Raw genomic sequence first — 13,048 nt, 5'->3', positions numbered from 1 at the left:
TATTTACAATAATAGATAATATAATTTTCATTAATCTTACAGATCTAAATATATAGGCAAATAATTATGGGACATTAGAATTAAGCTTTTAATCAAAGATTTGGCTCTACAAAGAAACAATCAAATAAGCAAATAAATACACAGAATCAAAAACAAAAAAACGTTTTTAAAGGATATCATATTAACCATATTTATTCGTGAGTTTTAGTATTCATTAGCCATGATCTCTTTGTCCTATTCTGAGCCCTTTTTAAAATCGATATTTTCCTTAACTGACTTTGTTCGATTTTTGTTTAATTATGTCTCCCTTCGGCTAATAAAATAAAATAAAATAAAATAAAATAAAATAAAATAAAATAACTGTCATGTCGATGTCGGGTGTTGGTCTGAATTTGGCATGTTCAGACATAACTGTCCGGCGTAACATAATTTAATTGACTTATTCACTGATGCCGACTCTTTATTTTGTGTGTCCGTTTTAGGTTGTAACCCCCTGGAATAAATCCTAACTATTTATTTATTTATTTATTCGGGTTACTTTAACCCGATCAGGTCGCGATGCTGATTTCTCCGTTTGCGCTTGAATCAGGCAGCCCTGCAGGAGTTGCAGCTGTTTCCTATATGACTGATTAACGGAGATGTTTCAGCTTTGGTTTATTGTCGCGTCATGTGGACCTGAGTGGGAAGCGTCTTTACCTTTGTTTGTTTAGAGGAACTTTAACTATAGAAGGAGAAAAAAAGCAAGCAAGCAAACAAACGAACGAGTTTAATTTCCAGAAGCTTGGGGATGTTTATGTGGCTGTTTTAATCCCTCTGGAGGTTTTATTTCTGACAGGCTGAGCAAGAAGGAGAAAGAAAATGGACGGTAAAGGCAGCCTTAAGTATCTCATCTCATGCTGATTAAACCTTTAATTTAATAATAGATTATTTACTTATTGCTTGTTAATGATCTTAAAACACATTTTTGTAGATGCAAGCAAACAGCCACAATCATTTGGGAGTGGACAACAGAGAAATCACCATCCCAGACCTTTTTTCTATGTCCAGCCACCATCTCAGCCCTGCTACGTCTATCCACAGTGGCAGCTCAACAACCCATACAGTCACTTTGGTCTGCCTGGAGGTATGTACACTCATCCACTGTTGCATTAAACCTGCAGAAGGTGCGTGCAGCTTCATTGCCATTCATTCCCTTTATCTTCTTACCATCCTCCCAGCTTTTAACTTTGGCCGCCCCTGCATGCACCCTTACCAGTACATGCAATACCCTGGCTTTGTTTTACCACATGCTCCTATTTACCCGATGGATTACAGGCGAATGTTTGAGCCTCGCTTCCACGCTCCTGTCTGGGGCGACGTACCTCGCCAGCAGCAGCATCACTACCATCCACAGCCTCATGGCCGTCGGGAAACGGCCTGCTCGGAGGCCCAAACTGACCCCAGCGATGCTATAACCAAGCTCATCGAGTGCCTGGATAAAATTCGAGCCAATGAACTGCAGGGCGCCGAACGAGAACTCGACTCCGGAATTGCGTCCCAGTCCTCAGGAATGTTTTCTCCAGAAGAAGAAAAGAAGAATGAAGAGCAGGCTCGCATGTTGCATTCAGAGTCCACTACTGTGACCTTCGGCGGATCCACTGCAGCCAATGAGTCCAGCCAAATGATCTTAGGCACCCTGAGCGCTCAGGGATGTTGGGCAGGAAGACTGGAAGAGGAATTGCCCCTCGATAGCTCCTCTGTCCATGAGGAGTGTCCTGAGGGCAAGCGGTCGGCAGTAGATGGTTTCCTCCATCTTGGGAAAGAAGAAGTCATGGATATCCAGTCAGATATCTCAGTGACTGATCAATGTGTTCCCAGATGTGATGCCGAGGAGCCGCGTAATTCCACTCCAGCCTCACTCGCCATTTCCTCCATTCAGCCATCAGTACAGGAGTCTAAAAACAGAGACCACGTCTCAACAGTGGAACATCCAGCAGTGTCTTTGGATGAAGCCAAAGCTGATCGGAGCTACCAGATCCTCAAGCTGCCGTTCGATGATGTTTTAACACCTGGATCTGCCGGATCTGCCGGACCTGGCCACCTCTGCTCCCCGACTGCTCCTTACTACTACAACTACCTGTCCATGCAGCCAACACACGAACGCATGAGCGTCCTTAGTCCATCTCTGGATGAACTCTCCTCCAGAGATGAAATGTTCTCCACGGATCTGGACGACGTGGACCTCTTTCCCCAGCACCACATGTACGCAGGAAGGCGGCTCACCGAGGTGATTGGTGGATCTCCCCGTGCTGCTGAGGATGTAGAGGAAGTGTGGCGGCCAGGTACGAAGAGGTATGTGTGCGCGTGTTGTGGGAAGAGCCTCGCTAAAGGGACGGGCAGGAGCAAAGTTCACAGCTCAAAGATGTACATGGACGATGCTGGAGATTCGGAGGATGAGGGCAGATATGGACGAGGGTGCGAGCAGCCCATCAGGGTGGTTGTGAGGAAGCATTCTTCACCGAGGAAGACTCACCCTTTACCACAAAGGCATCCAGCCAAGTCTTCGTATAAGAGAGGCCTGTACAAAGAGCCCACGGATGCAGTGGACCAGGACGAAGAGAGAGATGGTTGCAAGCAAGAGGCAGGTGAAGGTGAGGCTGGCGAGATGGACAGCGGCGAGCTGCAGTGTAGGACATGTCAAGGTAAGTCTGAGCCAAGGATGCCTCCTCCTGTGATATTTTCAGATCCTTTCTGTTCATTGTAGTGACTCTGAACTGTCTCTCACAGAGAGGCTCTGCAGAGAAGATCTGACTGAAGGCGATGTGATTCCCAGGAGGAGACAAGGTGTGCAACTCGAAATGTTGTCCTTTCAAGTTTTATTGTTGCTTGGTTTTAAATTCTGCTCACCAGCATCAGCTGAGTGGTTTAGGTTTTCATAGTTTGTTTCTTATGATGTGAGCAGTGTTTGTCATATTTTAAAATAATACAATTAAAAAAAAAAAAAAAATGCAAATGCCAAATAAACCATAAACTCTTTAGTCTAATTGACTAAAGGTGTGGTTTTACTGTGGCATAGTTTCAGTTTTCATACATTTCTACTGTGTGCATGTTGTTTTACTAAACTTTCACTCACTGTTGTGTCTCCTGCTTGCACGGGTTGAAAAGAAACAAGTGCTCAGTGGAAAGTGATGTACCACAGGCCCAGAGATGAGGCCCGTGACGACGACGAGCTGCCACCACACTGGAACAGAGGTTAATGTGTTTTTCTTTAGTAGGTAGTTCTTCTGTTTTAGATTTCCTGTGTGAATATTTAACAGAATCTACTCTGTTGTTTATTCAGGTTCTACAGTGAGAGGGGAACCGAGATGTTAATGTCCCTTGACCGACTTTTGAACAAAGTTTGTGGATCTGTAGGTGAAATTCAGGAAAATGCTTGATGTGATGGGGTACTTTTCACTCAGTTGCAGTACTCTGTACTGCTGTGGGGGGTCTAATATATTTATAGTGACTGACAACTGATTATATAATTTATTAAAGTGTGTTAATTTTGTTTTTCTTTTTTTCCCCCTCAGGTCCCCCTAAAGGGTGTAAATGTTCAAGGATGTGTTTGGAGATATTTGGAGCACTAGGTGAAATGCACCGCACAGGAGGCCTATTTATGTTTGGTGAAAAAAGTAAAAAAGAAAAAGAAAAAAAGAAGTAAACCTCAGTGACACTGTCTTGCACTATTCATGATTAACAGATTTCACAGAGGTAGTAACACCTGGGGGTGTGCCATTGTTTGGGGCCAGTCCAATAAAATGTCATTATTTAATCTTTGTGGTGACTCTTTTGTTTTTAACATTTTGAATACAGGTAGGAACGAATTACCCAGGAGTAATGTTTCCTCCATGCAAAACACAAAGTTTAAACAAAGCTGGCTGTATTATGTTGGCATGGAAAATATTCTCTTTTCACTTTACAATCAGCCGATCCGTTCGAGGCTGATGTTCTGCTCAGTCTGTTTCTGAGGTTTCTCAAAAGGGAATGGTTGGATTTTCTCGGTATTGTCCTGAAGACTATTAATATCAACCTGGTATTATCGAATGCCAAATTGTATTTGCAGACCCTTGAAATCACTGAAGAACAGTTTTGATTAACCTCTCAAAGGATGCTCTCCTGACCGGGGGGAGGCGGTGGGGTAGTCCAATGTTTTCTAGCTGAGCATCATTGATTGTGTTCTAGGCTACTCTCATTCACTAGTGTGTACCTCCTTGTTTCCCTGTCCTGCCTGTGAGCCTGAAGTTAATTTCTGTATTCCTTAGAACCATCAGGAGGATCTATAGTTGTGGAAGTGTTTTTACCTTCACTGGATAAAGGAGACATAGTACACAGCTGGACTATACAAGCATTAGTGGACGGAGGACCGTTTAAGCAGCTCATCTGCTCATGTTTGTTATTTAATCCTTTCTTCCTCGTTTCTCCGTGTACATCTTGCCTTGTTGCATTATTTTATTAACTGAATTACAACATTAGCACTTTTACATCTGAGATCATAAAATACAGCTGTGTGAAATGTCATTTCATTTATATCACTTTAAAATGAGACTATATACCAAGCACCTGTTGCTTTGACTCCTTTTCCTTGTATCCCTTTTTCACCTCTTCTGCTTGCACCTATGGTGGGAAGAGGAGTCAAGGACACAAGAAAGTGATGGTTTCCCTTTGCTCTCTGTCCTTGAGTTTGCCCCCCAAAATCTACCTGGCACTCTGGTTGATGTTGGTTTGGAAATAATTACCTGAAGATGTGATTAAAAAAATTCATGGTAGACACATTGCTTCATGTGTTCTTTCAAGACATGCAAGTCATATGAAAAATAAAAATACCACCTCATTATTCTGAGACAAAGGTGTAACTTCTGCCTTTATTGAGGCTTTCTGTGACTTAAGTCAAATTAATTCAACCATTAGAGCGAAGGACAGAACTAATACGTGGCTCAAGAGTTGGCAGTTCGTCTTGTAATCGGAAGGTTGCCGGTTCGATCCCCAGTTTTATTTATTTAAAACTGGTGTGTAACATAAATACAGAGCACAGGACGTTCAAAAGCAGATTTGATTAGGCCAGCATAAAGTTCAAAGTATCTAGTTCATAGTTTCCTGATTTGCACTAGCGGCTTGTAAAGGGTGTAGAGTCGGCTCCTTTCTCTCCAAAAGAGAGGGTTAGTGTGGTAGAGCAGGATGTTTAGGATGGGGTGAGATGGACACAGATGAGCTGGTGTGGTGACCCCTAAAGTGAGCAGCTGAAGGAAGTAGTTAAGAAAACAGATGTATGATAAAGAATCTGCACAACCTTATGTTGATGGTTTGTTGCTTTGAACTGTTGGATGCTATCGCATTTTCCTTTCTTTTAGCGTATCCTCTATTAAAAGAGGTCGTCTCGTTAGCTGTTAAAGAACTCATTTATTCTCATTATGGCTGCACAGACATGTTTCACTCAGAAGCTTTCCTAAAAAAACCAAAACAATTATTTGAATCCAGCTGTGAGCTGAGAGCTGGAGTGCATGGAGCCTGGTGACCTCGAGAATGCCTCCCTGCTTTTTGGTGATGGTCCTGGCTGTATTGGGTTCTCCAGGCCACGAGTGTGAACTGGAAATAATACTGTACATCTAAATTAAAATCAGCAGACTCTGCTGGGGCTTTTATTCATCTTGTGTAATACAAGATGTTCAAAGTTTCAAGGAAAACCTACAACTATTTAGCGATCCATTGCATTTAGAATTTGTCCCAGGTTTGCTGGTCCTTTGAAGACTGTGTAAAAACACTAGTGTTGGTGTCTGCATTTACAACCTTTCAATACAATAAAAGAAAGTTTCTGTGAATTATCAGTTAGCTTTTCAGTCTCCACATGCGAAACAGGGTGAGAAAAAGAAGTACGTGAGAAAAAGGGTACGTTTTTTTCTTTAATGCCTTCATAGAACGCCTCTTCCAGTAGCAGTGCTGATTTAAAATCACTGCAAAGTCAACAAAACGGTCTGTTAGTTTATTCTTCATGGATAATGCCATCTTTAAACATTGCTCAAGGCTACTTAATGATCTCCCATCTAAACTCATAATTGGCTCTTCAGGGGTCAAACGTGAATATCACACAGGGCTTGTGGATGCGTGCTTTGCATTTTACTGCTGCTCAGCTCCAAGTAAGGGGGAACTTAACGAAGACGCTAAAAATGACAAGATGAGCTGCTTTGCGTCTTTTATCAATGCTACTCTCATCAGGTAGATCACGTCAATGAGCAGCAGCTCTGTTCCATTAGAGCCACTCAGCTTCTCACCTCCCCTGTCACCTGTTTTGGGTCAGTGGAAGTCATCAGTCTTACTTTCTCCACGTCTCTGATCTATTATCTGCCTATCTACCTGCCTTTTTCACAGGTGAGCTGATGCAGAGTGGGAGGGGATCTTTGGAAACAAACATTTCTCATTGGCTTTTAATGCAAATTGCTTAACTTTAACTGGACAATTGTCACCTGGCACTAAAATGCCAGCCTGGCCTTAATCGCACACCCTTGATTTCCTATTTAACCCGCAGAGGAGGTGTGTTGGCTTCTTAGTGGATAACCCTTATGCAAGTAGGTACAAGTCACTTTTATTCTGTCAAAGGGTATTGCGGTAACAAGGTATCAATAATTATTTTGATTCTTCTCTTTGCTCAGATATGGAGGCAGCAACGTCTACCTTGCAATATTCACACAGTTTGGGCCCTCGTGGTCCAAACCCACTGAGTGCAGCTCAGCCGTCCCAGGGGCCCCAACAACCGGTTCCAGGGGCTCCACGTGCTGAGGAGCAGCAACACAAACCTTTCTTCTACATACAGCCCTCGCAGCCATACATGCCCATGCAGAGTCTACAGTGGCCTGTACCGATGCCCATGCCTGTGTCCTACAATCCATACTATGGTTACCCAGGTTTAGGTAAGCTTAACTCAACTGTTAGTGCTTTTTAATGTGACTAATGAGAGTTTTGGGACTAAAGATCCTTGTGTAGATGCTGAACATTATTCAAGCCTGTGAAACCTCTAAATGCTGTCAGGTTCTCAGAACCTGTTTAATAAATGGGTTTCTGCTTGTTTCTGAATATGGTGAAATTAATTAGGAATTAAATGTTAGGGAATAATTGAGAGGAGTGAAATCTAATCCCTGTATCTAATTCTTTTTCTTACTTAATCCTGTAGCTGTCTGCTTAAAATCCTCATTAAATAACACTTATTTCACAAAAGGTGTGTAATTATATTTCAGAAATTTGTATCTGGCAAGCTGTCTAGACTTTATCTCACAATGTGCATTTCAATATCTTCAAATGCTAAATCCTGCAACTTTTGTCTTTCCCTGAAGTACCAACATGAGCCTTTGTGTCAACTATGAGAGAACCCCTGCCCGCTAATCCACTCATTTCATTAAGTACACTTTGCTAGTACTTGGTCACTTTAAAAAACAAAAAACAGAAAACAAAATCCCAATTCAGTGCTGCCTAAATCGCTAATGCTCCAGATTTAACACTCCTCAGAGATTTCAGCCCATTAACATGATGGCATCATACAGCTGCACATCCAGGGTAAGAATCTGCTGATCAATCGCATCCCAAAGGTTCTCTATTGGATGTGGATCTGGGGAATGTGGAGGCCATTTAAGTACACGGAGCCATGTTCAAGAAGCCCATTTGAGTTGACTTGAGCTTTGTGATGTGGTGTTATCCTTTTGGACACAGCGATTAGAAGATGTGTGCAGGTGTTCTTTTTTTTTCTACATGGTCAGCAACAATATTCAGGTAGACTGTGGTGTTTAAACAGAAGCTTGCTATTGGCTCATTAGATATTTGCAGTAACAAGCAGCTGAACAGCTGTACCTGAAAGTGTTCAGTGTCAAACTGCTCAGTAGATATGCACTAAAGGAGTCTGATTGATGAAACGGTCTTAATCAGCAATGACCTTCTTTCCCACTGATGGTTAAATGTAGCTCTTTGAGCTGTAGTGGGTTTTTTTTTTTTTTTCTTTTCCCTTGTGGTAATCTTTGGTTTCAGGAAGGCTGCATCAGACTTGTCTCTTTTGAATCATATCTTTAAAAAAAAGCAACAATGTTTTGCCAGCTGTGAGATTTAATCATTGTATGATGTCTTTGGCACTCTCCTTTGTGTGTCTTCACCTGTATATTGGTCATTTTTATGTAGAAAGGGGAGACGAGGAGGGTAAATACTGTGCAGTCCCACACAAGATGACACTAGACCATCTCATTTGTTCATCAGCCCAGTATTTACTACTACAGTCAAAGCCTTGTCATTAAAATTTAAGTGCCAAACTAGGAGGGTATGCATTATGAATAGCCCTACATGGCTGTAGTTCTAATGTTTGTATTGTATTTTTATTAACATCTGCAGCAGCTGTGGTTTCAATGTTGTAGCTATGCACTAACTGGCTCCCCACGAGCAGTAGTAAACCATTGTAGTGGCAGCCTTTAACAAATTAAAATCGGAGGTATTCACTTAATCCTCTTGTGTCTTGTTACAGGTTTTGGGATGCCAATGATGCCACACTATCAGCCTAATCCATACATGGAGCCACCTGGCTTTGTCGTCCCACATACCCACCTTCATCTCATGGACTACAGGCGCATGCTAAACCCCCAGTATTACCAGACCATGGCCTATCACGCCCGCAGGTTGCGCTACCAACACAACTCCCCAACCAGAGAAATGACCAGCTCCGAGGTGCAAACTGAGCCACTCTCAGTGACACAGAACACCAGCACCCCAAATTCCAGAGACATGGAGTCATCCAGTGTCTTCCCAATTTGTAGCAGCAGCACCACCAATGTCTCCAACAGTCGGGTGCTCTCGTCAGCCTTGACTGTGGAGAGTTCTTCAGAGAGTAATGACATGGTGCCCTCGTCCACCATTAGGACGCCATCAAATGGCAGCTTTGTGATTCAAACTGAAGAGGTGAGGATTGAATGCTGCACCACACCTGTGGGACTACAGCTTCTGCACTCTCACGAGACCGCAGAAGTATCCCGTAGTTTTTCCCAGGACATGGTCCAGTGTAGCTCCATTCTCCAGGGTCACGTCCTGCAGGACGAGGGACTCTGCCTCCCTGCAGACCAGTCGGAGCAGGCACTCCAGGTTTGTCCTGATATCCTGTTAGTTGGAGCACCCAGCACAGGTGAGAATATCCCTGCTCTAGAAGAATCTGGGAACCAGATGGTCCCTGTCGTTTCCAGTTTGGAGTCTCAAGAGGCAGCATGTGGGGAAGCTGGGGTGATGAGTGAGAGAGAGCAGAGTATGACCAAGAATCCCCAACTCGAAGTCGTTCACCTGTCGTTTGATACAAGCTACCTGGATGAGTTGAGGAAGATGGAGTCTTCAGTTTGGTCCAGGGACGACACCTTGGTTCCTTCCTCAGAGTCGTTGATCCAAAATGGTCCCGCAGAGTCTCTTGAGGAAACGCTGACTACTAATGAGGTGACTTCTGCAGACATGATGCTGGAAGAGGAGGCTCCTCCGGAAGATGGCACAGCTATGACTGACATGCCGCCGTTGGAAGAGGATGACCTGGGAGTAGTCTCCATTGTGCAGGATGAGATGGTGGTTGAAGCTGATATCTGCCCTATGATGGAATCACCTGTTTCGGAAGAATCTTCTAAACCAAATCTAATGTGCACGGAGATGGCGGCTGTATCCGACGTGCAGCATTTGGAGAGCTCTCCTCTTGGGGCAGATCGAAGCCAAAGCAGAACAGAAACCAGTATCCAGGATTCTCAGGACACATCCTTCGAATCATTACCTGCCTATCTCCCTTCAACTAACTGGCTAGCTGATTTTGAGAATGTCTACTACAGCAACAAGTTGTCGCAAGCTCCCAAGAAGCAGACCCGACCTCAGGGTTTAGATGTTTCTGCTCGAAGGCGAAAACTAGACCTCGAATACAAAGAACTAAATATTCGCAAGCCAAAGGAGAAATACAAACCCAAAGGCAAAGCAGATCGAAGAAGCCTTTCCGACCATGAATGCTGCCTCAGCAGAAGCTTCAATGAGAACGTTTTCAGTACTCGTGTGCCAAAGAGGGAAAGACTCTGCTCCAGATGTCTGACAAAACGTAGAACCTGTATGTCTGTCAGCCCTGGACTTGACGGGCACAACTTAAAAAGAAAAGCGGTTCCCTTCCAGCAGTGGAACGACACCCCCTTACCGACATGTGACGCATGTAAATCTCACACCAAGAGGCGGCTGATGAGGAAAGATTCTAATCCTGATCTTTGCAGTCCTCATCGGGGCCATGACACTGAGGGCGAATCCTCTGAAAACAGCTCGTGTCGCAAAGGTCAAAGGTGGAGGCCGGGTGACAATCTCAGGAAGCTCTCAGACCTTAAGAGGCCACTAGCATGCAAGCAGAACCTGGAGAAGAGTCCTGGAGCAATGTATCCAAAGCTGAGGGAGAAGAACTGTGTGTGCAATGAGCTGCAGCATCAGCCTGTTGCTTGGGAGAGGCTACACCACTGCACCACCGGGAATGCCATCCGGGAAATGGATGAGAACTGTGCTGTGCCTCTTCAGGACAACTGGAGGAATGTGGACCAGAGATACCTGATGCACAGGTGGCAAACTGGTGAGCACGCAGTTTATCTAGAATTCTCTCCTTACATGCTGGTCCACATTTCTAATAACATTTTTCTGCCAACAGAGAAATCATGGATGCCTAAGAGTGACACAGATGGCTCCAAGAATGAAACCAGATCACAACACTTGAACAGACACAAGAAATCACAACCACAATCACAAGGTTTGCCTAATGTTTTACCATGCTTCAGATTTATTTTATGGTCTCAGATGTAAGAAGTGTTTGACATACCTTTTATATTCAGGGTTGATTTTTAAACTAAATTCAAAACAGGGAACAGGCTGCAGTGTGACAAGATGTCGGTCATTTTTTAAAATGTTTTTTTTTTAAACAACTGTAAAGAGCAGAACTATCATAAATAACTGAAGTAACTTTTACACTTAAAAGAAGGGTTTAGAGTCCGGCTGTGTTCGAAGCCTGTTAACCTGAAAGTAAAACACTCCACAGAAGTGCATGCTTTACTATAGCTGCTCTTGTAGCCTTTGTCCACCTGATGCTTTGTAGGAATTGAGGCATCTTTCAGCATGGTGCACAGATTATTTCAAGGTTATAGGAAGGAAAACGGGAGATGAAGGGTCTCTCGTCCATATGTCCTCTTGGAGGTTTGCAGCTCAGACGAACGACAAGGATGATGTAACGGTTATTTATTTTGATGGGATGTCTGACAGTTGATTAGCCCTTAATTCTGAATATTTGGGTTGGTTTAAAAAAACAACTGAGTCTTAAGTGCTCAAAATAAGAACTTTAAATATAAACAGTGTATCATTTATTACTTATTTAGAAAAAATGGTCAGATATGAACAAATGAAGTGTAAACGTTTTGTCCTTTTTTTGCAGGAACTCATACCAGAGACACACGATGCTGATCTGCACAACTAGCACAAATCTCACAAAGTGAAAAAGCACTTTTTTAGAAATTGATGTACACTTAATTTAAATGTTTCCCACTTTAATTGTCTGTATGTGATCACATTATTCACTATTTATTGCTGCTGAATAAACACAGAATTAAGTTTTTGTCCTGCGCTTTTGTTGTTTTCAAGCTGCAGTTATGAATGTGTCCACTAGATGGACCCATTTCTATGCTAACGACACAATCCCTTACACTCGATCAGAAATGCCACTTTTCTAAAGAGCAGCAGATTAAAATTTCTTGGAAAGTAGAACTGCTCATCAGATTTAAATTATTCAACATCTTAAAAGATTTAAGGTAATTTGAATTTTTCATCTATCAAGTGGAGACTTGATGTATCGTGTTCAGATCAGTACTGGTTGTCTCAGCAGTCATTGGGGAATAAAACCTGCAACTTTTGCTGAGAGGTATGCAGTCAGCATTTACAGCCCAGACTGTTAGCTTTCAATAACTGAACTTCAAAATCCTACAAAACGAACATTAGACTCTGATCAGCACAGCAAATTTTTATGAAGGTTTGACCTGTTTTGATAGACTTGGTGAATGAAGGGCCTTGAGCTGAACTGCAAGAAGCTGGCTCTCATTTGTTCTTTGTACTAATGAGCTATTAGCACCAAAAAGGTGAACTTATAACGTTTTTGGCTATTATGTGGCTACTGTAACTGGCTTGGGCTATCAGGATGAATATGGAGTACTCTTAATGAAGTGAGTAGAATGGCCTGTACTAGCTGGCTTCACTTACTTGAATCAGGCCAAGTGGACACATAAAGGTAATTAAACCCACAGGGTTTGTTAGACTAGCTATAAACGTGTTCACATGAAAGAATTGGGTGCTGGCCACATCTCAGTAGTCACAAACACTAGTAGGTAGACTGCAAAGTTGAAACTAAACTATGAAGATGCTAAACAACCAGTGCAGGCTGAAAGTAGCAGCAGGCAGATCAGAGTGGTGTTTGAATGTGTTTGCTCAGTAAGACTGGAAAAAAGCTGTCGATAATACCAGCTGTGTCCAATGGACTTGCAATAGCTCACATCTGTCATTTAAACATAAAATGTCAGATGTCATTATTATTCCAATTAATGAATATTTAGAAGTGTGTAAGACAGGGTTATTCTTTCAGCTGCAGACCTGGTTACCCGAGAGCAGGTAAAGGAAAACTCTAAAAACAGAATACATATATTGATATGAGGTCTGCAAGTACAAACGGTTTTATGATCATTAGAATAAGAAGCCTTTAATTGTCTTTATACAGTAGCTAACAAAAATGCAGAGCAGCTACATCTTCAGATGCAAAGAGAAAATGAAAACTTTTATTCACAGAGTAAAAATAGAAAGTACTATATATTATATTACATATAGTGGTTACACATCTGTTCCTCTCTAATCTCAAACGTAACCGACTCTGGAGCTGGATAAGTCTTCAGCACAAGTTACCATGGCGATATACTTCAGTGAGTACATCGCCACACTTCTTGATGAGCCCCAAATCCTGCTTCATTGTTCAGGCCTGCGGTGG

At 42.7% G+C, this 13,048-nt stretch overlaps 2 protein-coding genes across 3 annotated transcripts; both read left to right on the top strand.

Annotated features, from left to right (window-relative positions):
* Positions 1–583: 583 nt before the first annotated feature.
* buc (bucky ball) lies at positions 584–3,775 on the top strand. 2 transcript variants are annotated; one of them, XM_040043873.1, is made up of 7 exons: positions 584–865; positions 971–1,123; positions 1,218–2,681; positions 2,767–2,823; positions 3,145–3,231; positions 3,320–3,393; positions 3,552–3,775. In XM_040043873.1, exons 1-6 carry the CDS (start codon positions 859–861, stop codon positions 3,349–3,351), a joined length of 1,800 nt encoding a protein of 599 aa, XP_039899807.1. In that variant the 5' UTR covers positions 584–858; the 3' UTR covers positions 3,352–3,393; positions 3,552–3,775. The 2 variants fall into 2 exon arrangements, with proteins under 2 accessions (XP_039899807.1, XP_039899806.1); XM_040043872.1 differs by having other exon boundaries at positions 585–865; positions 3,320–3,389; positions 3,552–3,666.
* Positions 3,776–6,482: 2,707 nt separating this feature from the next.
* On the top strand, positions 6,483–11,529 carry LOC120741453. Its single transcript, XM_040044388.1, has 5 exons — positions 6,483–6,581; positions 6,666–6,923; positions 8,513–10,606; positions 10,682–10,780; positions 11,456–11,529. Exons 2-5 carry the CDS (start codon positions 6,668–6,670, stop codon positions 11,482–11,484), a joined length of 2,478 nt encoding a protein of 825 aa, XP_039900322.1. The 5' UTR covers positions 6,483–6,581; positions 6,666–6,667; the 3' UTR covers positions 11,485–11,529.
* The last annotated feature ends 1,519 nt before the right edge of the window (positions 11,530–13,048 follow it).

This window comes from Simochromis diagramma, unplaced genomic scaffold (assembly GCF_900408965.1).
Source record: "Simochromis diagramma unplaced genomic scaffold, fSimDia1.1 OVJJ01000602.1, whole genome shotgun sequence".
NCBI lineage: Eukaryota > Metazoa > Chordata > Actinopteri > Cichliformes > Cichlidae > Simochromis > Simochromis diagramma.
This window is presented reverse-complemented; position numbering and strand designations above follow the sequence as displayed.

Excerpts from the sequence above, each read along its gene's own strand:
- LOC120741453 (XM_040044388.1), top strand. The coding sequence starts at position 6,668 with ATGGAGGCAGCAACGTCTACCTTGCAATATTCACACAGTTTGGGCCCT. Across the intron at positions 10,607-10,681 it reads GATGCACAGGTGGCAAACTG|AGAAATCATGGATGCCTAAG; the intron begins GTGAGCACGCAG and ends TTCTGCCAACAG. Across the intron at positions 10,781-11,455 it reads ATCACAACCACAATCACAAG|GAACTCATACCAGAGACACA; the intron begins GTTTGCCTAATG and ends CTTTTTTTGCAG.
- buc (XM_040043873.1), top strand. Across the intron at positions 1,124-1,217 it reads TCACTTTGGTCTGCCTGGAG|CTTTTAACTTTGGCCGCCCC; the intron begins GTATGTACACTC and ends CCATCCTCCCAG. Across the intron at positions 3,232-3,319 it reads GCCACCACACTGGAACAGAG|GTTCTACAGTGAGAGGGGAA; the intron begins GTTAATGTGTTT and ends TTGTTTATTCAG.